The 24,636-nt window shown below is 36.4% G+C and overlaps 2 protein-coding genes across 3 annotated transcripts; one reads left to right on the top strand and one right to left on the bottom strand.

Annotated features, from left to right (window-relative positions):
- The first annotated feature begins 4,013 nt into the window (after positions 1-4,013).
- LOC107825940 (AT-hook motif nuclear-localized protein 10-like) lies at positions 4,014-9,467 on the top strand. Of its 2 annotated transcripts, none has more exons than XM_016652871.2 (5): positions 4,014-4,650; positions 5,933-5,991; positions 8,241-8,372; positions 8,739-8,900; positions 9,030-9,467. In XM_016652871.2, exons 1-5 carry the CDS (start codon positions 4,242-4,244, stop codon positions 9,258-9,260), a joined length of 993 nt encoding a protein of 330 aa, XP_016508357.1. In that variant the 5' UTR covers positions 4,014-4,241; the 3' UTR covers positions 9,261-9,467. The 2 variants fall into 2 exon arrangements, with proteins under 2 accessions (XP_016508357.1, XP_016508358.1); XM_016652872.2 differs by having other exon boundaries at positions 4,019-4,641.
- Positions 9,468-11,290: 1,823 nt separating this feature from the next.
- On the bottom strand, positions 11,291-11,680 carry LOC107825936 (E3 ubiquitin-protein ligase RING1-like). The gene has a single exon (XM_016652869.2). The coding sequence runs from the start codon at positions 11,678-11,680 to the stop codon at positions 11,291-11,293; it is 390 nt and encodes a 129-aa protein (XP_016508355.2).
- Between the last annotated feature and the right edge of the window lie 12,956 nt (positions 11,681-24,636).

The raw sequence follows: 24,636 nt of genomic DNA, 5'->3' as shown, positions 1-24,636 counted from the left end.
AGGGGTCTGTTTGGAGGATGGTTGCTGGGCAGCCATTGGAGCTGGTCTTGCAGAGGTGAAGGAGAAGGAGAAGATAGGGAAGGGGGCGGATGGTATTTTTATGTTTTTAGGGTTTTTTTGGAAAAATGAAAAATGAAGAATATGAAGGGTTAGGTCATTTTGGGAATAATGGGGCGGACCGGGTCGACCCGGTTTGAAGTGGACCGGGTCATGGGGAAGGTTGGACAATTGTTTGGGCCTGGGGTTGAAATTTGAAGAAGTGGCCCAATCCGATTTTTCTTTGTATTTTTATTCTCTTTTCTTCTTTTCTTTTTCTAAAACTAAATTATAAAAGTACTTAAATTATTATTAAGAACTAAATTAAGTTATAAAAGCGCAAATTAACTCCCAATAACAATTAACGCACAATTAAGTAATAATTAAGCATAAAATTGTACAATTGGACATTAAATGCTAAAAATGCAAAAGATGCCTATTTTTGTAATTTTCATTTTTTGTAAACAAACTTAATTACTAACAAATTGTAGAATTAAATCCTACATGCAAAATGCGACATATTTTTGTATTTTCTATTAATTTAATAAATAAACATGCAAGGAAAAATACAATAATCATCCAAAAATGTCACAAAAATACTCAAAATTGCACACCAAGGAAAATCATTTTATTTTGAATTTTTTGGGAGTAATTCTCATATAGGGCAAAAATCACGTGCTTACAGTCACATAACATAACACGGATATACTCGTGGCCTCAAATCACATCAAACCACACCGAAAAATAACGAATCACAACTAATTCGAGCTTTATGAACTTTAGAACTTCAACATTCGATGCCGAAACCTATCAAATCTCGTCCGATTAACCTCAAATTTTGCACACAAGTCATATTCGACATTACGGACCTACTCCAATATCCGGAATCAGAATCTGACCTTGATATCAAAAAGTCCACTTCCGGTCAAACTTCTCAAAAACCTTCAAATTTCTAACTTTAGCCAAATGACTCCAAAATGTCTTACGAACCTCCGAATTCACTTCCGGACACGCCTCCAATACCAGAATTACCATACGGAGCTATTCCAAGGCTCGGAATTCTAAACAGATATCGATAACACTGATATGCACTTCAACCTAAATTTATGAAATTTTTCCAAAAATGTTAACTTCCACAATAAGCGCTGAACGTTCCCAGGTCATCCAAAACCCGATCTGGACATACACCCAAGTCCAAAATTATCATGCAAACCTGTTGGACCTTCAAATCCCGATTCTAAGGTCGTCTACTCAAAAATCCAATCTTAGTCAATTCTTCCAACTTAAAGCTTTCGAAATGAGAATTTTCTTTCCAATTCAACTCCGAACTTCCCAAAATTCGATTTCGACTACGCGTACAAGTCATAATACCTGAAGTGAAACTGCTCATGGCCTCAAACTGCTGAACAACGCGCTAGAGCTCAAAACGACCAGTCGGGTTGTTATAACTTATAAAAGTTAAATTATAAGTTTAATAAAAAATAATTATGCAAAAATATTTCTTACTCTAAAGAAAGGGAGATATCAACCATTACATGACTTATGAGCTCCTGCGCCATCATTATAATTTGGATGTGGTCTAATTATGTCTATTGCAAGCTCACAAATGGCCTTTAAAACATTATGAAAGTGTCAATGAATTGTTTCTCCCGAATGTTAAAAAAATTCTTGTATCAATCGATAATTAAACTCCAACCAAGACTTGCAAGCTTCATCAGTTGGCATCCCAAAAATATCTGCCGGTTATTTTTCTCGCGGAACATATTCATAGTAAAACTGTAAATTTCACTCATAGCTAGAATATTAGGAATTTGTTCCAACATGCCAATACACTTCTCGATGGATGCCTCATCAACTGCAGGAGATGTAGCAGTGCTTTTGCTAGACATAAAATCTATGAGAGAGTGTACATCCTCTTTTATTAATGTTGTAGCTATTTTTTCTTACTCTTTCTTACTTGGCTACTAGTGCTAACACCATCAGTTGATTTTTGTCTTTTTAATGATGACTCTGGAAACATAACAGAATTTATATTCTGTAGATCATCACTTTCATCGCTCATTTCATCATTAAGATGAGTAAAGTGTTCTTTGTCACAATCATCAATAACATTTATTCCTTCTTCATCAAGATTAAGTCCAATGCCGGACGATTGTTCTTGATTTGCTGCATGTGCTCTTTCTCCTGTGGCAACAACATCAGCAAACAGTGCATCGTAGCGAAACCATATGAGCGAAAGATCTTTGTTCCTAAATTTCTTATATTTTGCATTCTCCGGTAAAAAGAGAAAATCAAAACTACTTTAATCAAACTGATAAAATTAACAATGACAAAAATAAGAATTACACATCTAATAATATGAGAGATGTACCTTAATTTTTAGCTCTCACTAATCATCATCTGCTATAATCATATTTTTTGTGGCATCGCATCCTAAACCTGTCTCCCCTCTCATCAACTGCTTAAAAAGTGTCCATTCGCCTTTCATGTAATCCCAATAATTTTTTTAATCATAGTCTTTTCTCGTCTTCTTACAGAACTCGTCAATAATACTTTTCCACCCATCTTTATTTAAGTAAGTATTTGGTCTATTTCCTTTTCTAACCTCTTGCTCACACAACTCAAAAAATATAATATGTGTATCATCGTCCTACTTAGCATTGTCCGGCATGATTGAATGTAAATAATCCGAAGAAAGCAGAACAACCAAGAAGCTAAAACTGAAGTTGCATAAAGAGAGCCTAAAATAGCCTTGTGCTTGACAGAAAGAATGTCTTTAGGTGTTTGCTTTGAGGCTCCGTGAAGGAATTATTCGCAGCTCTCAAGCAAAGATGGCCACTTGTCCTTCTTTATTAATGAAATATTATGTTTGGTTTATGTTATATTTGAGAAATTAGGCCAATAGCCTTGTTTATGATGGCTCTGATAAGAACTAAACAAACAAGTAAATATTTGATTACATTCATTCCAAAAGCAGAATCTGATGAACTAAAGAAGGCAACGCAAAACTTAGCTAGAATGTGATACATGTCAAGTTTCTTTTAAATACAGCTACATATTTATGTAGGTGTAAGTTAAATAATACTACTTTGAACTAGCTTATTCCAGTACAAAAAGCTATCCTCTGGCTTCCAGTATTACAACGATCTCCCACAATTAAGGGCTTCAGCAAGAACGATACTTATTTACAGTCATGAACTTTCTGACAAGTATGACACTTCAATTTATCTTATATATATTCTTATTTCTTTATTGTCATCCTAAACCTTTTTTTTCTTTCTTCGTAAAGAGTGGAGATCTTATGATGTCATCAATTTTCTATTTAGCACATTCCTAAACTCTAGTTCAAGCACATTGCAATTTATTATTTAACAAAAGAAGTAGGCAGCAAATGAAAGTACAGAAACAAAATTAAAATCCTTGAGCATTTAGCGAGACATCTCATTGGGGTGAAAGTAATAATCCTTGAGCAAAAAATAGGAAAAGATTTTGTACATCCCAAAAACAAATCATAGTAGTATTCAATTTTAATGGGTAAAAATTAATACCAAGACTTGTTTATGATGTTCATAATTCCAAAAGTTTGAAAACACACTAGGAATTGAAATTCAACAATAAGATTAAACTTACGTGGACTGAAGAGGCTTTCAAAATTGAAGCTGAAGTTGGGGAATGTTATGAAAGAAGAGGAAGAAGAGGCTGCAACAAGAATGGAGAAAAGAAAGAGACCGAATGTTTTAGGTTTTCTATTGAGGGATAATTTCGGAATTAAGAAAAATTATAAGGGATAAGAATATAATATCTTTGGTCAAAACAATATGATTTTTAAGCCAATATGACTTTTTTTAAGCAAATTTTAATTTTTTTAAGCCTTTTTTTGATTATCAAACACTTTCAAACGTTAAAAAGTGCTTAAAAGTTGAAGCCCATCCAAACAGGCTCTTACGCTCAATATCTAGGAAAAAGAAATTTGTCTAAATTGATCTTTTTCTTTGAAATTGTTGCGCGAATTATAAATCTGTGATCTGCCTTTTCCTTTTTCATATCTGAATCTAATTAAAGAGATTTTTCCGTGTTTTTCACATTAGGGTTCTCGCGAAGTATATATATTTACCGCGAAGCAATAAAAACTTTATTTCACAATTTCCAAGAATTACCGACTGGTAAAAACAAAAGTGGTTCAGTAAAAGTAAAATAGCAGGAGAATGTCGTTTGCAGAATCCAATGGAGTTCACGCCCCAATGCAATCATCCGTCGCTTCTGATGGTGGTACGGAACCGTACTACCCTCTAATGCCGCCAATTTCATCATCACCTTCTCCGATGGAAACTTATCAAGTTCCCGCCGATAGCGTTGCTCTTCCCGTTGCCGGTGCCGGAGACACGTCAGTGATTACGGCAGTTACACCAGTGAGTGTGGACCCTATTACTTCAATTGAGCCGGCTAAAAGAAAGCGCGGAAGGCCAAGGAAGTATGCTCCTCCTGATGGTATAATCTCTCCTCACTCATTGTCAGCGGCGCAGTGCGGCGGCGGATTTTCTCCGCCGGAGGGAATGAAAAAGGGCAGGGGGAGACCACCTGGTTCTTTGCGTAAACAGCAATTAGGTGATTTAAGTAATATACAGCTATATATAATATATGTCTCTGCACATGTATATTATTTAATTTATTTTATTATTATTTTATAAATCGCTAATATTCTTTTAACCTTTTCCTTGGGTTTCAATTGTTTATATAAATAGTTGATATCTCTTCACATGTATATTATTTAATTAATTATTGCTTTTTATCTAATTTTATGATCACTAGTATTCTTTTAGCTTTTCTCTTTTTCCTTTGCTTTCAATTGTATATATTATACTACGAAGAGTTAGTTTTGTCCATCAATTATTCAATTTATATAAAAGGAAACAAGAAAAAAGAACTCTTTCCCATAAGAAGGTTAGCAGCTTAAGAAACAATAAAAGAACCATGAATGACCCTAATGATTTGCTTAATACAAACATTGGCGCAACGGTGGACTTACTTCTTATGTGACTAATACGTAGAGACCGTCTCCTTGCAAAAAGGCAAGAGGGTGGGTGCAGTGTTATCCCTACGGGTAATGGACATAAATATTATGTCAAACTCACTAAAATTTCACCAATACTAAGTTTAGAACACCTTATTGCAAAAGAGCATTGATTTCATTAGTGAGAACATAAATATTGAACCAGAATTTAAGTCCTGGATCCATCTCTAGTCGATACACCTCCGCTCTTCCCTTACCTCACACGGGGATTTGGGGTGGGGGGGGGACACGAACCCTTGCTTTTCAGTTCACAATACTTGTTGTAGTGGATTTTGTCACATGCTAACTTACCAAGATAGAGGGAGGAGCCCTTTCGTTGTGAAATATTCTTCTGTATAAATGGTATATCCGCTTCATAAATTATGCAGTACAAAATGATTGCATTCTTTCTTTTTCTGGCTATCCTTCTGTTATCTTCCTGCGTCAAGAAATCATGCTATGATGCTTAATTTTTAATTCTTTTGGTTATCTGGCTAGCATTACTGGCCATGTGAAAAAGGGGATGCATTCTATTTATTAGAGTCATTTTGCAGCAGAAGTCAGTGCTAACAGAAATGATTATGGTTTGCTAATGTTGTGTATTCAACTTTGAAGATTTAATTTTTCTATTTTCTTCTTTGCTAATTTGCCTGAGTTACTCAAGGGAAAAAAACTCTTAAAATTCTTGGCTTCCCTGCTACTTTTCTTTTAATTTGGACTTCAAGCAGACAAACGTTCTTTTTAGTCTCGTGCTTTTGGTACTTGATGTGATTGAATGCTGAAACTTTGTGCTCAGCTGCTTCCATTTTACTAAAGCTTGAGTTACTGATAAGATATTATTTGCAGGATCAGCAGGTGCAGGGATTGGATTTAGACCCCATGTTATCACTTTAAGAGCAGGGGAGGTGCCGCCTTAATTTTTTGTTTATCTCTGTCTCAGTGTGTGTGTATGCTCTTCTTTTTCCTTTTTTCCATTTGATTCATTTGTTAGTAGATTGGAGAGGGATGGTATGAGCCTTGCTTGTTGTTTTATTTGTCATTGCTTCATGTCCATACTCATTTAATCCTAGATTAATTTTAAGAAAAGAGAACAGAAGAAGCTCTTTTTCTGAGTTAAATTCTTGAATGTACTTTCCATTTGACTATAGAAGTTACGAATTTAGGGATCTTCTTGTTGTCCGACTATGTAGGCGTTTAGATTTTGTCATTAAATATAGCTTTCGACATAAGAAAGTAGCTGAGGTCTTTCTCTCTTCTTTTTTTTGTAATTAATCAGAGGTATAATGTACCACCTAGTTTATTCCCTTACAGATGCTTTTGTTACCTCCCTGGCCCACTATTTATTTTCTGTTGAAGTACGTTGGATGTTGTTGTTTCTATCATTACTTTATGTTTATATTTTGTTTGCTTTCCTTTTAACCTGAATATATATTTCTTAGTATATTCTGCTGCCACACAAGCATCATAAACATATTTTTCAGCACATATATTAGTTTACTAAGTAATGTATTGTTTTCTTGGTGAATTAGTAAGATAACGGTGTGTACAAGTTGAAGGTGTCCTCTGTTCTTTTTTTTTTTTTTTGGGCGTAAAACTGATATTATATGCTAATAAAGCTTCAGTGCTGAATGCTTTACTGATACTTTATGGTTGCCTTAAAAACATAACAGTATTATACTCCTAAATCCCAATTTCTTCAGCAAATTTTCTGTTTTGTACATCTTACAATGTTTGATCTATCAGGACCATTACATTTTGTCGTCTTTTATATGTGTGTGTGTATGCATGCGCTGTTCTGCATCAATGTTTGCTAAATTATTCACTGGAGAAAACCATTAGTGGGCCCTCTTGTTTTATTATATAGCCATTACAAGGTGGTCCCCTTGTTTTGGTGTTGTTTCAGTCTGTTTTCCTTAAACACCCCAGTATTCCAGATTGGATGGTCTTCAAATCTGGATTCCAATCCTATAATCAGGAGCTAAAGCTCCGTGTGATATAACTCTTCATGGAATTCCAGTTCAAATAATAAAAATGTGAAGCAAACAAGGAGAAAAATCTTATGTAAGGACCGTTCATCCAACAAATTTGGATATTATCTTCCACTTGTTTGGGGTGGTCCCTCTTTATTTTCTTAAACTGTCTGACTATTAAATTTAGTGATCCTTTTAAACAAAAGCAACAGACCAGGTAACTAAGGATGACTTGTTTTTTCCAGCATCTAAGTTAAATCTTCTTGGCCTTTATGGAGATTCGGTTTTATGTAGCACAATGATGCTAGACTGTCAGTTGTTCCAGGGCTGCTTGCTTAGAGAAGATAGAAACAACATATCTAATTTGGTTTGATCTTCTGCAGTTATGTCTTACTTGAGAGTCATCTGAGGGCTTAATAGGGTAACATCATCACTGTATTGCTCTTTTTAGAAGTTAAAAGATTCAATCCCCTTGAAATATGGTGTAAATATCTTTCTCTCAAAGGGATCTTTCTATTTACATGGATAGCTTTCTACATTTATAAAGTGATACTGGTTGGTGTGAGCTGCATTCATGTCAATTCAACAAATGCGCTTAGATAGTTTACCATTTAAAGGGTAGGGAGATAAAGAAACATAGGACTCGCTCCGTCCCTTTTTATATGATGGTATTTGACAAGATATGGACTTCAAGATGTTAAATTGCTTATAATCAATGAAGCTGGAATGAAGACCATGAGAGTCTAGGGCTCGAATCTCAACAGAGACAAAAATGCTAGGTGATTTCCTGCCATCTGTCTAAGTTTTGGTGGACTGAAATACATGGTACCTATATTGGTGGGAAGATATAGGTATCTGGTAGAATAGCCAAGGTGCACCCAAGCTGGTCCGGACTCCGTCTTTATTAACAAAAAAAAAAGAAGTAATTTTAAAGTGAGATTTTACAGAGAAAACATTACATAAAAGTTTAAAAATTTAATAATTTAATGAATTTTGAGTTCCTGAAAGTTGTGAAAGTTGTATAGAAGTTGAATCATCTCAAACACTTCAGAATGTCCCAAATGATAAAGGTGTCATATAAAGTGGGACAGAGGGAGTATTTGTGATTCTCCTTATACTATAACTCTATAAGTAGTTGCTTTTATATGTTTGAAGATCCAATTTAGTATCTTTTTTCTTCTCAGGATGTATTGGCAAAACTGATGTCATTCTCTCATAGTACCTCACAAGCCGTCTGCATTCTGTCAGCAAATGGCTCCATATCTAATGTGACACTTCAGCAAGCAGCAATATCTGGTGGAACTGTAACATATGAGGTTCGTATTGCCTTGTGCATCTTATACTAATTGTTTGCTTATATGGTTTGAAGTAGTTAATAGTATCTTAATACACGTTAAGCGATGGACATAGCTTTGAGATATTAAGTCAGATATGGACTTGCCACACAAATTTCATAGGTGAGTTTACCGTTGACCTGTTTGAAAAAGAAAAAAAAGAAAAGGAAGAGGTCTATGGCTGACCTGTGTTGTGTCTTTTTAGTCAGATGTGAATCACTTTGTGAAGTGTTAAACACTTTACTTCAAATGTCCAGTGGAAATAATTCACAGTTGTTTTATTCTTCCCACGGCTTTGAAGATGTATTTTTTCCCTTCTTAAGGCGTTATTACTTGCTACTTCCTCAGGGACAGTTCGAGATCCTGTCTCTTTCTGGTTACTTTCTTCTCTCGGAATCTGGTGCTGAGCGCAGCAGGACAGGTGGTTTGAGTGTGTTACTAGCTGGACCAGATGGCCATGTTCTGGGTGGTGGAGTGGCAGGAGTTCTTACAGCAGCATCCGCTGTACAGGTGCTACATGACTTTAATTCCATATTTCTCTCTTACCTTACATTCTGTTTGTGATAGTCTCTTATTACCCTTGATATTCAGAATTCTCAGAAGAAGAATGTCATGTTTTGTGACCTTCGTTTGTTGCAGGTTATTGTTGGTAGTTTCGCTATGCAAGGTCAAAAGCAATTAAAATTGGATCATTCTGATGCTTTTGGTACGCCATCCACAATGGTCTCTGGAGCATCAGCGGCTAAAAGCCCATCATCACTCGGAACTGTAAGCGAGTCCAGTGGTGAGCCTGTGAGCCCTCATAATCAGCTTGTTGAAACTTCAAATAATAGTCCTCCTGTAGTTGCTAATAACTTGCCCTGGAGATAACTTAATAACAGGAACGATTTCTCTTATTTCATTTACACTGTTGAGAACTTGTGTTGATAATCCCTCGGTATTTAGGAAGCCAACCATTTTGTTGGTTTAGAATTTCTTTTTTTTGTTGTATAAGCATCGTTGTGTAGACATTTTTGGATATTAAACAGACTTTATTGCTATCATTTTTTTATATATGGGTACATTATTCTGTGAAAAGGCATGACTCCAAGTTGTTCGAGAATAGTGGCTTTGAGCTCTCGTATCTTTGATTTAGGATTCGATTATTTTATGTATCAATCGTTACATCTCTAACAACTGATGCAACTACAGCCAGTCTGGTGAGATATAAAGCTCCTTGGCAATCCCAGAAGTAACGATCTGTGCTCATGGGGATTTAAGAAGTACTTTTTTCTTATAATTACTAGGAATTTCTAATATGAATCCTTATAAATTAAGAGGGTGTTTGGACATAAGAATTGTAAAATTCCAAAAAAAAATGTAATTTTTTTTTCAAATGAAAATGACATTTGAAAATTAGAGTTGTGTTTGGACATGAATACAATTTTGTATTGTTTTTGATGTTTTGTGAATGATCTGAGTGAAAATTTTGAAAAATAGTTTTTTGGAGTTTTTCAAATTTTCGAAAAATTCCAAAATTCATCTTCAAGTGAAAATTGAAATAGTTTATGACCAAACACTGATTTCGAAAAAAAGTGATTTTTTTTTTATATCCGAATGGGCTATTAGCCCCCGTTTGGCCATACATTTTGGCAAGTTTTTTTCAAAATTTTTTTGAAAACATTGTTTGTCCATAGATTAGTGATCTGTTTTTGAAAAATTTCTGAAAATATTTTTCAAGTTTTCAAGCTAGCGTTTGGACATAGATTGAGTTGAAACTTGAAAAAATAATTTTTGAAGTAGTTTTGAAAAATAATTTTTGGAAGTTGAAATTATGTTTGGACATGCATTTTATTTAAAAAAAGTTTGAAGTTTTGTGAGTAGGAACTTGATTTTCACCCAAAATCTACCATAAACTAGATTTTGGAAACTTGAAAAATATTTTCAGAAATTTTTCAGAAACAGATCACTAATCTATGGACAAACAATGTTTTCAAAAAAAATTTGAAAAAAACTTGCCAAAATGTATGGCCAAACGGGGGCCAAAATCTAGTTTATGGTAGATTTTGGGTGAAAATCAAGTTCCTACTCACAAAACTTCAAATTTTTTTCAAATAAAATGCATGTCCAAACATAATTTCAACTTCCAAAAATTATTTTTCAAAACTACTTCAAAAATTATTTTTCCAAGTTTCAACTCAATCTATGTCCAAACGCTAGCTAAGAAAGAATGACTTTTAAAACTTACAGTTATAATATGTCCTATATTTATGTGATACAAGACTTTTGAAATTTATGTTCATTATACAAAAAATGGTGAAAATTAAGGTAGCCAAGTTAGTAAAATATTTTTTATATTCATTAGTTAGTAAGGTTAATTTCTTTTTCCCAAGTAATACATGAGATTGGTCACTTGCTTCAAGTCAAATAGGATATTACCTTTTCCTTTCAATCAGTCTCAAAATGAAGTAAAAAATTTAACGTGCAATCCTCAACTCAAATTACCGTTCAAAACATGAGTTTTTGCTTTAGTGTGTTGATGGCAAGTAGATCAAGCAAGGCCCTTATGATCAGCTATCGAAACAGAATTAGTTCCTTTTATGTTATTCTAATGTTTGGTTCGTCACATTCTCCGAAAATGAATCTAAGTAGGTAAATTTATACTTAGCCGTAATTTTCCTGAGCAATTTTATATGAAATCGAGCTCAAACTAAGATAGCATTAATTATTTCAAATCAAAATATTACAACATGATATCGAATTGATTAAAAAGCATTAGAAACAACTAGATATTTATAATTCTGCATAACAAGGAGTTCCAACGAATCATGTCAAATATTGTTTACAATTATACATGGCAAAAGATTTCTAAAAACATATATCTATAATAAGAGGTAAATAAATGGATGTTATAAGTCTAATTAATCTTGTTCCGTGGGCATCTGAAAGCGACAAATAGGGCAATAATGGCTTGTCTCTAACCACTTGGTAATACATTCTCCATGAAACATATGAGAACAAGGCATGCAAAGTATCTCAGCGTCATCAGATTCCTTCACAATTAATTCATCTAAACACACTACACAACATTCATCCTTGCTACTATATCTTTCTTCATCAATCTCCATCTTCTTTAGTAATTTCATTGATGACTTACTAGCTGGCACCATACGATTTGATAACGCTATTTCTTCTTCTGGAACCAACATCCTTCCCATACAAACATTCACCAATTTTAAATCCACACATACATCCAACTTTTGATGTCCCTTGTTTGAATCATGTTTAATGATATGACGCACCTCCCTCATTGTATTTTCTATTATAGAGTTGCGTCGGTCTTGAAACTCCACAGTATTCCAATTTCTAATAATAAGTTTTGAAATTTCTTGGTAGAATCTGTCGTCGGACATGTAAACAGAATGGGTGAGATATATAGTCGTTGGTGTGGTTTCCTCTTCCCAACTACGTATGAGCAGTGATTCTTCAACTTCTTCTGTTAACAAAATATAATATCGTTTACGTAACGAAAACTGAATGCCTGGACTCGGTCCAATGACTGAGAGAAGAAGAAGAAGAAGAAGAAGAAGAAGAAGAAGAAGAAGAAGAAGAAGAAGAAGAAGAAGAAGAAGAAGAAGAAGAAGAAGAAGAAGAAGAAGAAGAAGAAGAAGAAGAAGAAGAAGAAGAAGAAGAAGAAGAAGAAGAAGAAGAAGAAGAAGAAGAAGAAGAAGAAGAAGAAGAAGATGGATTAATAGTAGGAGTATTCAGTTGTCTAATGGTGCGATTTGATGTCCACATGTGCCTGCGGCATACAAAGTTTCTGAGCGACATATTGACTATTGGAAAATCAACGAGTGTTTCAGGTTTACTTCGGAAAATTTAAGGTGCTTCAATCATATTTATACTAATTATTTGAGAACAAATTCAGAAACCTAATTTGATTTTGATATGAAAAAGGGTTTATGTGAAACGCGCTTTCCGTATCCAAGATGGAGAATGAGTTCACCATTTTGGTAACACTTTAGGAAACTATATATAAGGTAATTATATAATGCATAGGAATAGGAAAAAATATCAAACTTTACCCCTGGGTAGAGAGGCTATTTCTCAGCATCCTTCCCTCCAAGAACTTCTCACTTTGCTCTGAGGGAGACTCGAACTCGCAACCTCTTAGTTGGAAGTGGAGGTTGCTTACCATCAGAGCAACCTCTCTTGTCTCTGCTTACAGAAATAAAGTTACTTTAATTGTTTCTTTAGCCGTGTTCTTATAATAAAGGGGGATTTGTGAGATATAAATTTGCAAATTAAAGCGCACGAGGGACTAAAGCCCTAAGATAAAATTTTCATGAGGCGATTCAGTGTTTAAAGTTCTCCAAGCCGAATCTTACCAATTTGGTTGTCACCTTAGAATATCAAACACAGTCCATAAACTTCAGATTTCATTCTGAAGTTCTTATCATTTGAAGTTACACTTTGAAGTTATAAGAACTTCAGATATTTCAGATCCCGATTCTGAATTTGCATTTTGAAGTGATAAGAACTTCAAATTCCGATTTTAAAGTTGCATTTTGAAGGGAGACGATAGAAAACTTCATCTCTGATTCTGAAGTTGCATTTTGAAATGATAAGGAATTTCATATCCCATTGTGAACACTATATTTATAACTTCATATGCAAATTCTGAAGTGATACATGTAAATTTTGAAGTGAGTAAATTTGAAAAAAAATATTATAACTTCGGGTACAACTTAAATAGTGGCCCCAAATTAGTTATTTGTGCAATTCCCCGACCCTAAGCTATGTAGTTAACCAATATAACCACGAAATTTTCACACAAATAGCCTGTTTGATTCATTGTTTACTTTTCCCAGTTGGTATACATTGATTTTGATTATACATAGTTATATGCATCATATGCATGAATTATACATATATTATATATTTGTTGACTTTTTAAATTTAAGGCGTTGTGATCACGCCCAACTACGCTTTATAAAAAGGACAAAGCGGTCGCTGCAAATATATTCCGGTTAACAAGTCCGGAATCGAATCCCACAAAGAATTAACCTATCAATCACAGTTATTGGACTCATAGAAATTCCCGTATTCAATCTTCAGAGATATTTGAGTAACAAATTGGGTGTTTATTAACTAAATATTACGTAATAAAAATGCAGTAATTAAAAACTAGCTATAAACGGTTTGTAAGCAAGATTTGGAATGGCCTAAGGTTCTGATTTCCCCTTTTGTCGGAATCCTTTCAGCTATGTTACTATAAATTTGCCTAAGTCTTCTCTATCGATCATAAGCACTCTGACTATCGTAACTCTCTCCCGAGTAATTACAACAGTATACTAGACATAATCTCCCGAATTACGCTAGCTGGCCTTACTAACAGCTCACTTAGATCGCACCCAAGGTTTCGTTATCCCTAATCCCACCTTTAAACCCTCTGTATTGATCTCTCATATACGTTAGGAGTGGTGTTGTTCAACAACTACCTAAATATGCACTCTCTCCAGAGTAATGCATACTAAATAGGCACAGCCGATTGAGGGCCCTTCAATCAACAGCAATCACAATATAGTTGAACAAACAGAGAAAATATTATGGCAAATCTATATTAACATAACAAGAAATTCATCCTCCAAAGATTCCATCAAAACCCTAGATTAGAAGTTTAGCTACGTATAATCGTTTTCACAATCATAACGATAGAATTCATCATCAATGATAAGAAGAAGAAGAAAGGTAAAAACTCTATGCCGAATCTTCCGCCTTGCTTCTTGCCTATTCTTGCCTTCAAAATCCCTTCAAAAACCTCAATATTTCTCTTTTTGGGTGAGCTAGGCTTCTTATAGGTCAAGGAGAGTCATCCTGGAAATTATACAATTGGCCTTGAATTTTTTGCTTCGAACAACCTGTCCGCGGCCGCGGATTTGGTCCTTGCTCTTTCTTCTCCTTTTCGATCGTGTTATCCTCTGATTGGCCTTCCATACTCCATATTGACTCCAAAACACTCTTTTAGCTTCCTCCTAGCTCGAAATGGCTCCTGCAAAGCATAAAATTCTTAATTAGAGTATTTGGTTATCTTTTACATTCAAACATTGATAAAGTGCGGCCAAATTGGAGTGTAAATATTATCTAAATTGCATGATTATCGTCTACTATCAATACCCCACACTTAATTAAACCTTTGCTCGTCCTCGAGCAATCAAACCACACTCTACAGTGGCCTAACTTCACTGAGCTACTCCCCTAACTCGTCACACCAAGAATATTTCATAAGAATTGAGCCTAGTAGTGTAACATCTTCGCCTCAAGAGCTGACTCTCTCATGCCACGCAATATTCCTAACTTTACTTACTTACTCTAACGCAGAGGTTAAGACTCACCTTTCCTTCATGAATCAAGTGCCCTTTCATAACAAACGAAAGTGGTTTCACACACAATAACAGTTAAGAACAATTAGGAACTCAAGATAGAAAGATTCACTCACTCTCAGAAAGAACATTCATATGCCACAAAAAATACACCATAGGCTTGCCCGTAGTTTATTACTCCACTAATCGAGCTCATTCAGTCTAGGATCAATTAAGACTTCATTTGGTTGTAATGTAGGCCGCGGGATTGGTAGGATACATTTAGATATAAGAGTGACTACACCTCCCTAAGCACTTTAATACATATACTTTAACATTTAAAACCCCACACATATGTCAAAACAAACCCCACCTTCGCATCACTATATATTAACTCCATTCTTCTTTAAGCTCACTTATATCAAGAGCCACCACTTATCAAGGGATATGTTTCACAACAATTCAACTTTTTTTTTCTTTTTTTTTTCTCAATTCAAGTGGCTCTTACTTTTTCAAAACAGTGCACCTTTCTCCTTATTTCATTAGTTCCACTCAAAATCCTGACCAACCACCTCACACTTTAACTTTACAAAGTTCATAACACTTCAAGTGCTCATGAGTAAGGGTTGTAATGTGGTTGCCAAAAAAACATGATTACATGCTCAAAAGGGTTAACTACAATTAGGTGGGTAATATATATATATATATATATATATATATATATATATATATATATATATATATATATATATATGTCTTAACAAAGAAACGCCTATATCACTTCCAAGACTGAACAAACTACTATTTCGCTTTGCAAACACACGGGGCAAGTTCTAGGCATCCAATGCAGTGCACAGAATACAACAATCCTCACACACACATGGCACATGACTCACTCCAGGTTGGATCATCGAAACACTCTAGTCAAAGTACTTAAGCCAAGTTAAGAACATACAATTTAAGGCACTCTAATAAGAATCAACAACTGAGCCTAAGTGTCACACTAAAGTATCTACTGTCTTCAAGGCATAATGACGTTAAGGGATCCTCCTTCCATATCAGCCCTCAGCCCACAAGTACCTAATTAAAATGAAAAAAAACTAACTAACCCCGTTCAAACAAAAACCCTTGGAAAAGAACCGTGGTCAAAAGAAAAACCAAGCGGAAATTGATACACTACCTACAAAAGAAAAATATTTTTTTTATTTTTTAATTTTTTTTACATCGACTTAGAGCCTCAAGATACCCGTCGAGTGATATCCGTCATCGGGACAAGTCAAAAATTTGAAATTTTCACACCTTCACATATTTAGACTACTAACGAAAAACAAAAATCAAACTAACCGAAGACTAGAGTCAAGCAGAATCAAGCTACATTCCTATATATATAGCCCCCACCCCACACTTAAAAAGATGTCATGTCCTCATGTCATAAAATAGAAAGTAATGCGAGGCAAAGGAACTTCCCTGGAAGATCAGTCTTGATCAGAGATAGTGTCGGGGTCTAAGTGACACGCCCTCCCCAGCGCACGCAGCCAGTCCATGATTTTCTTATCTGATTTAGCATTTTGGGTGGCCAAGGCATCAACTCTAGTCCCCAAGTCTGTGACAGTAGTACGTAGCCCTGCCATTTCCTGCTCTAAGGCTGCCAACCGTGTAACCCGACCTACCCTGGACGCCCCTTCGGCTTCCACAACATGCTCATGGGAGGGCGACTTAGCCCCCACATCATCCTTCTCATCATCTCCCTCCCTGGATGCCTCAGAGTCATCACTATCAATTGAACTAGATACCACCATCTCTTTCCCAATGGTCACTTTGAAAGCCCGAAACATTGTTTCTTTCTTTACCTTGCCGTCCACATTGGGGTTCTCTGACACCCCTACAGCCCGACACAATCTAGTGACCAGAGATGGGAAGAAGAACCCATACACCCTCCGTGTTGAATGGATGAATATCTCACAGTGAATAACCTTGGCCACATCAAAATCGTGGCTATTCATGAAGCACCAGATCAAAGCAGCTCGCGGTCTATTGACTTCAGTGGTGTTGTGGGACGGCATCAGTCGACTATTGATGATGTAAAACCAACACTTACCTTCAAAGGTGAGTGATGCGGAGTGCAACTTCGATCCCTAAACAACCCACACTACCTCATTGTCTGGTTTACAGATAGTTTGGAAAAACAATTGTCAATTTATGGGTTCTCGCTTGTAAGTATCATAGCAATCCGCCTCCCCAGTAAATGCAGGTAAGAGATACACTCTCCTAATAGCTTCAATAGAGGCATTCACCCTCTTTTGTCGCACAATGCAAATGTGATCCTCATGTTCGGAACAGTTGGCGTAGAATTCTCTAACAGGCAATAAATTACCGTCATCCGGCTCCTCGAAGAAGATGTCGAGCCTGCGCCTAATCAGCTCCCTATACATATTGGGGCACTCAGCTTGGAGGGAACCCCTTTCAACTCTCCTTTCTGGCACTGACTTTCTAATTGCCTTATCACTGAAACGGTCTTGGGAAGCTCTGAAGACAAACCTGGTGCTATCAAACTGCCCTGAACTGGCTGATGCCCATGCCCGGGACGAACCACCGGTAGTGCATCTCTTTTTTAAAGATCTCATTGTACCTACACAACAACCACCATTATCAAGAATCAGTGGAATAGGTGAACCAAGGGCGGTTACTCAGACTTCACTCGCCCCTTGGGTTACAATTTATACTAGAAAGTTCATTGTGGCAATTCAACAAACACCTTCTGTGAATATGCCCCCAATGTACCAATGTACCCAATTAAACTCTCATTCCTCACAACTCAACAATGTTTTCCCAACCTAACCAACCTAATGTCCTCACATATCAACAAATATACCAACAAGTACAACATAGATAAGAGTACCTAGATTTCTACTTTCTTACACCTACAATAGAAGAGACAAAGAATGAAAAGAAAAGAAAAAAATTGAAAAGAACAAAACAAAATAAACTAAAAGAAGAGAGTAGAATCATGTACTTACGTGAGCATCTTTTGCTGAGCGGAGATGGAAGAGTGGGTGAGTAGGGAGGAGGGAGAAGAGAAGGGGATTTGGTGAAGAAGGGGGAGGGGCTGCGTTAGAATTTGGGGAAGGGGGAGGGTTTTGTTTTGTCTTTGTGTTGTTTTTTATGGTTTTGGGTGGGGGTGGGGGAATAAAAGAAAAGGGGGGATGCGGATGAAGGGGGATTCTAACTAAAGAGAAAAAAAACTAATTAAAAAGGGGGTTGGGGGAAGAAAATATAAAAAAATTAAAATTTTACACCTGATCGGCGCCAGGTCCGCGGTCGGATTCGCGGCAGCGGACAGAAGATTTGCAAAATCCGCGGTTGATCCGCGGCCACGGATGAGGTGTCCAAGTTTTATTTTGTTGCTTTTTCGCGTTTTTGCCTACCTCCGGGATACTTTCGTCACCCCGAGTCCTTCCGCTGCACATGGCTTTCGTTACTGCACCTTAATAGACCGATCAAAGTGAAAAAATTTGATGGGTTGTCTCCCAACAAACGCCTGATTTAACGTCACGCCACGATGCAGATAAGCGTATTTAAAGTACGCTCAACTTTGGAGGCTCGATCAAATGGGTCACTAACACTTCCTTTGCATCCTCCATTTCCACATAATGTTTTAATCTATGCCCATTGACTCTAAACATGCGAGAGTCATTACTCGCAGAAATCTCTAAGGCACTCGTGGGGTGAATTTCAACCACACGAAAAGACCCTGACCATCGTGATTTCAATTTGCCCAAAAACAACCTCAGACGTGAGTTGTATAAAAATATTGTATCTCCATGTTTAAAATTCTGCTCAATAATATTCATATCATGTATCTTCTGTTGATACCCAATTTTCCTTCACATTTTTTAAATATACATAGATACTTCCAAAATAGTGCATATGCGTCATCACTTTGTTTTAAGATATATACAAGCATTTTTCATAATTTTCTATAATTTAAAGGAGTTTTAAATCAATTTATTCCTATATTTTACTATATAAATATTTGTTAATTGCATCACAAATTATTTTCTTTATCATTTAATTTCATCACTTACACCCCCATTAGGTTTTAAATTCTTTAACATATTTATCATAAATACATTTGCATTTTTTGGTAATTATATTATATTTTATTTCATCACAAAATCATTTACACATCTCACATCTGGAAATCAGCAATTTGGACATAAGGTCCCAAACTTGCTGAATACCATCTCTATTCAGCTTTATCTACAAAGCTCAACTTCCTAAGGATAAAAGATCAAATCTTTCATATATCTATCCAATCTACTAACTCTGCGAGCTCTAACATGAATTTCTCTTATCAGTTGCTTGACCACTTGATCTGCAGATCTGCTGCTTTCCTTGAAGACTCTTGCATTCCTTTCCTGCCATAAGTGATACACTCCACCAGCTAATGTCATTCTGTATGCCTCATGTTGAGCAGTCTTCCCAGTAGCATTTTCTATGGTCCATTGTACTTCATGCTTCTAGTTCCACACTTCTCTTCTTATGTTTTTCCAAGCTAGGAGCTTTGACCACACCTGTTTAGCATACATGCACTCAAATAGTAAATGGTCAATATCTTCATTCTCTTGCTTACATAGCACACAGTCCATATCGTCTAGATTAGCCCAGCATGCTATCCTCTCCTTAGTTTGCAGTCTTCTGTGCAAAGCCAAGAATAAGATGAATGTCCATTTAGGTTGGCCATTATTGTTGCAGACAATTCTTCTCCAAGGCATTTTCTGAAATTCCCCACGATAGGCTCCATATATATCCTTTATTGAGTATTTGGTCATAGCAGCTACATCTGTTTCATGGAGACCTATTTTTTCAAACATGTTTTTTGCTTTAATAATCTTCTGTACCACCCATGAGGCTTGGGTAGTCTTAGTCTCCCATACTTCTCCTGCCTTGGTACAGTAAGCATGGATCCACTTTACCCATAAGCAATCTTTCTTCCTGTATATGTTCCATAGGAGTTTACCAATAGCAGCCCAGTTCCATGCATAGATGTCTAATATATTTAGACCCCCTGCTGCTTTAGGAAGACATAATCTATCCCAAGCAATCAGTTCTTTCTTGCTAAGATCACTACCTCCAGTCCACAAAAAGCTTCTGCAAGTGGCTTCTATCATCTGAACAACCTTTTTTGGCAGTACAAACACTTGTGACCAGTAGACTTGAATAGAGTACAACACAGATCTCACAAGTTGGATTCTTCCAGCATATGATAAGTATCTAGTGGTTCATGATTTTATTCTATCCAGCATCTTGTCTATTAGAGGTTTGCATTGAATAATAGACAACCTTGTGGTACTCAAGGGAATTCCTAAGTACCTAAAAGGTAGATCCCCCTTGCCAAATTGGGTAGCCTGTAGGATTAGCTGTTGGATCTCCTGAGGGACACCACCAAAGTACACCGAGCTTTTCTCAGTACTGGCACTCAATCCAGACACTTGTGAAAACTTTTGGAAGCACTGTACCAGCATAGTGATAGACTCTAGTTCTCCTTTGTAGAATAGTAAAAGATCATCTGCAAATCCAAGCTGAATAATCTGCATCTTTTTGCATCTATGGTGAAATTTGAACTTTTTATCTTCACAGACACCCTTCAAACTTCTGCTAAAGTTTCCATGGCAAGCACAAATAGGAATGGGGAGAGTGGTCTCCTTGTCTTAGACCTTTCTTAGCTGGAAAAGGTGGTAGTGGCTCTCCATTGAGTAAAATTGAATAGGATACGGTTGAGATGCAGCACATAATCCATCTGATAAACTTTGTTGGGAACTGGAGGCATTGAAGGATTTGCTCAACATATGGCCATTCTATTGAGTCATAAGCCTTTCTCATATCTATTTTTAGCATACATCTAGGGGTGATATCTTTCCTTCCATAACCCTTCACCAATTCATGGCTCAAGATGATATTGTCTGTGATTAATCTTCCTGGAACAAAGGCTGATTGACTTTTGTCCACAAGACTGTCCATAATCCCCTGCATCCTAGTAGTAAGGATTTTGGAAATCAGCTTATATAGCATAATGCAGCATGTTATTGGTCTGAATTCTGATATTTTGTGGGGTTATTGATCTTTGGGATTAGTGTAATTATTGTACAGTTTATAGCTTTGTATATATCTCCATCAATGAAGAATTGGAGGACAGCTTCAGTAACCTTATTTCCAATCACACTCCAAGCTTTCTTGAAAAGAGGGCATTGAAACTATCACATCTTGGAGCTTTATGATCATCAATACTCATAAGGGCTTGAAATACTTCTTCCTTAGTAACTTGTGACACTAGCTGCAATTGTTGATGTCTATTAAGCACTTTTCCACATCTCATTACCTCAGGGTCTATTGCTGGAAGTTGGTTAGCAGCACTCCCTAAGTAGTGTTTTGTAGAAACTAGTTACTTTTGTAGCAATGTTTTCTGGTTGGTGAATAATGTTTCCTTTAGAATCACAAAGGCTTGTAATTCTATTCTGAGTCTGTCTTCTCCTTAAGCTGGCAAAGAAGTAGGCATTGTTCTCATCACCTAGTTCTAACCATTTATTCCTAGATTTCTGCTTTAGGATACTTTCCTCCACTAGGCTCTATTTCTCTAGTTTCATCTTCACTTCTTTCTCTTTTTCAAACAGGAGATCTGGTTGAGTGAGATGGCCCCTTTGCGTTTGTATGTCTTGTAGCTTCTTCCTATAGAACTCCATCTTCTCCCCTATGTTCCAGAATTCGGTATGATTCAGTTATTTCAATTCTTTCTTCATTTCTTTTAGCTTCCACCATATGTTTTGCATGTGCTGCTTTGTTGTAGGCTTGTACCATGTATTAGCCACAACTTTTAGGAAATCTGTGTGATCTGCAAGGTAGTTCAAGAATCTAAAAGGCTTTGGACTTCTTTGCACATCATTTTGTAATTGGACACACAAAGGAGTGTGGTCTGAAATCCCATGATTTAAAATCATTACTTCAGTAGTAGCAATTGCCATCAACCATTCAGCATTCACAATGGCTCTGTCTATCCTGCTCCGGATGTGACCATTTGACCAAGTATATTTCCTCCCTATTGCTCGTAATTCTGTCATGCCACTAGTTTGTATAAATTCATTGAAATCCCTTACTTCATTATCTTGGACTGGGTTGCCAAATTGCCTGTCTTCTAAATCAGTTATAGCATTGAAATCCCTAAAGACTAGCCATGGAATTTGAAGATACCTATTTTCCCCTTTCAACTCTTCCCATAACTCCTTCCTTGCCTCTATAGTATGTAAACCATATATTGTTGTCAAGTGTAGTTTTAGATGTAATTGAGGAATGCTAAGGATTCCATGAATAGCCTGAGAACTCATATTAGTAGCTTCAAATTCCAACCTGTTTGGATCCCACATAATCCATATTCTTCCTTTTAAGCTATGTGCATAGTTTGCACATCATTTCCAGTTAGCTGCAATTTTTTGAATTACTCTGCCAACATTATCTTACTTCACTCTATTTTCTAGTATAGCTATTAGTGCTATATCATTATTTACAATGACCTTCTTTACCTCTTTTTGCTTATAAACTTTATTTACACCCCTCATATTCCAAGCTATAAGTTTCATATACTTGGTTGTTTGGATTTAGGATCCCCAGTATCCCCTTGGTAACTATATTGCCCTTTTTCCATATTTATATCCCCTATCTCAAAGCTAAGAGGACTGAATCCATTCACCATATTAATGCCAGTATCACCCCTTATGCTTGCCATACCACTTTTAGCTGTAGATTTTCTTTTAGCTGGTTCTCATTCTGGTAGTTTCTCATTCTCAGTATCCCCTATCTTGCTTGCATGTATTACATTGTCAGCTGGAATACTTTCATCTTTTTCATCCCTGCTTGGTTCTGCTCTTCTTCTCCATTCCATCTTTGGTTTTTGTTGCTTTTGTTTCCCTTCTATAGCTTTCTGAATATTTCTGCAACTATGTCCAACCTGAATGCACGTGTGACAATACTCAGGAATCCAGTCATAGTCAATTGATTGCTCAAAAACTTTTCCCTTAGGATCCATCACCTTTAGCACAGTAGGCATACCTTTTGTAACATCCATTTCAACCAAAAGCATTGCATAGGAAATCCTCTCAATTTTTGAGGTGAACTCATCTGCATACAGAGGTATTCCTAATCCACTACCTATCCTACTAAGTGAATCCATACTCCAGCAATTCAGTAGCAAGTTGGGCAGTTTTACCCAAATAGGTATTGTCTATAATACTTCCTTACTGAAATCAAAATTAGGCGACCAGGCTTTCACAATTATAGGTTTCTTATCATATACAGTCCATACATCAGCACAACATCCCTATCTTCCATGCTATTATGCTTGACAACGAAATATCCATCATTATGGAAGTATATTTTTGTTTGCTAATGAAGTTCCATTGTGTGGCAATAAATCGATCTAGCACACCAATTAAAGGGGAGTCACCCACAACATACAGCACAATTGCATGTTGTCATTTCACCGTTTCACGATCAACGTATTTTGTGTCTAGTTCAACTATTTTTTCACCATTTTTTACTATCAGAGCAATAAATTTGAGGTTCATACCCTCTAGACGCCAAATTGTTTCTAGCAAATAGGTTCACCCACTCCTTCTTCTATTCCTCTATTGGTTTTTTAGGAATTTGAGCTTCCTTCGACATAGCTAGCTTCATTGTTTCCGTCTACTGTACCTCCTTCCTCTGTATCACCTTTTCAACTTCAATGTTCTCCGCGATTGGGACTTCCTCCAGTTGTTTCACACTTTGGCTTTGTTCACCTTTATCAATTTGAGTGGATCTAGTTGAATTCACTCCATGCAAAGGCGGCCACATCTCAGTAATATATATTAACATTTGATTTCTCTCTACTTTCTCTCTCTAAAAACAACGACGACAGAATGGGGATGTGCAGTTTACTCATGTGAATATAAGTTCGGCCCAGAGGGAGCTTGGATATAAGCCTAGTACGGATCTGCAGACGGGATTGAAGAATACATTTGCATTTTTAAAAGCTAGAATTGCACATTTGCAATAATAGCCCATATATACTTATAATTGTCATATTCATGCAAAAAATAAATTTTTATATTTTTACAGTATTAAATAATTGTTGTTAACCATTTTTTATGCACAAATAATATTTTTATTATTTTATTTGTCATTTTACAAATTATTTTATTAATTAAAAATGGGTATTTAAAATCTGGCCCCATTTTTATTTAATTCAGACCTAAAAGCTACCCAAACCAACCCAATACTCAGGCCAATTTTAACCCCTTAAACCAGCCCAGAAACCCCAGGCCCATACCCATCTACCCCAACCCAATGCCCGGCCAAATCCTGGTCATTGATCATTTTGATCAATGGTCCAGATTAACCCTTTCCTAAACTAAACTAAATGATCCCCCCCACCAAACCCGGTCATTCTCACCCACACAGCTGCCCTGAAATCCCTTTCCTCTCCAATGCTCTAAAAACCTAATCCTAATCGGACCTCGATGTCACTCATCTATGGCTATTAATGGTGGTTTCTCACCACCCCCAGGTCTCTAACGACCACTCATCTATTGGTATCACCATCTCCAGGGTCCTCAAGGGACCAGGGTTAGTCTGCTTGCATCTATGGCCCTTTTTCGCCTGTTTCAGGCTGTTCTAGTGTGATTCCGAGTAAGAGCTTCCTATATTGCCTTAGATCTATGGGTTTTTGAGCTTGCTTCTTCACCTCTATGTTGTTCTTCTCGAAACCATAATTTCTTCTAAACTTCTTAGATCTGTACAGATCTGAGATGGTTTGGACCTATTTTGTAGGAGTTTTACAACCTTCCGATTTTTTACAGGAACCCTCTGATTTTCGA

This window comes from Nicotiana tabacum, chromosome 3 (assembly GCF_000715075.1).
Source record: "Nicotiana tabacum cultivar K326 chromosome 3, ASM71507v2, whole genome shotgun sequence".
In the NCBI taxonomy this organism is placed as follows: Eukaryota; Viridiplantae; Streptophyta; class Magnoliopsida; order Solanales; family Solanaceae; genus Nicotiana; species Nicotiana tabacum.
This window is presented reverse-complemented; position numbering and strand designations above follow the sequence as displayed.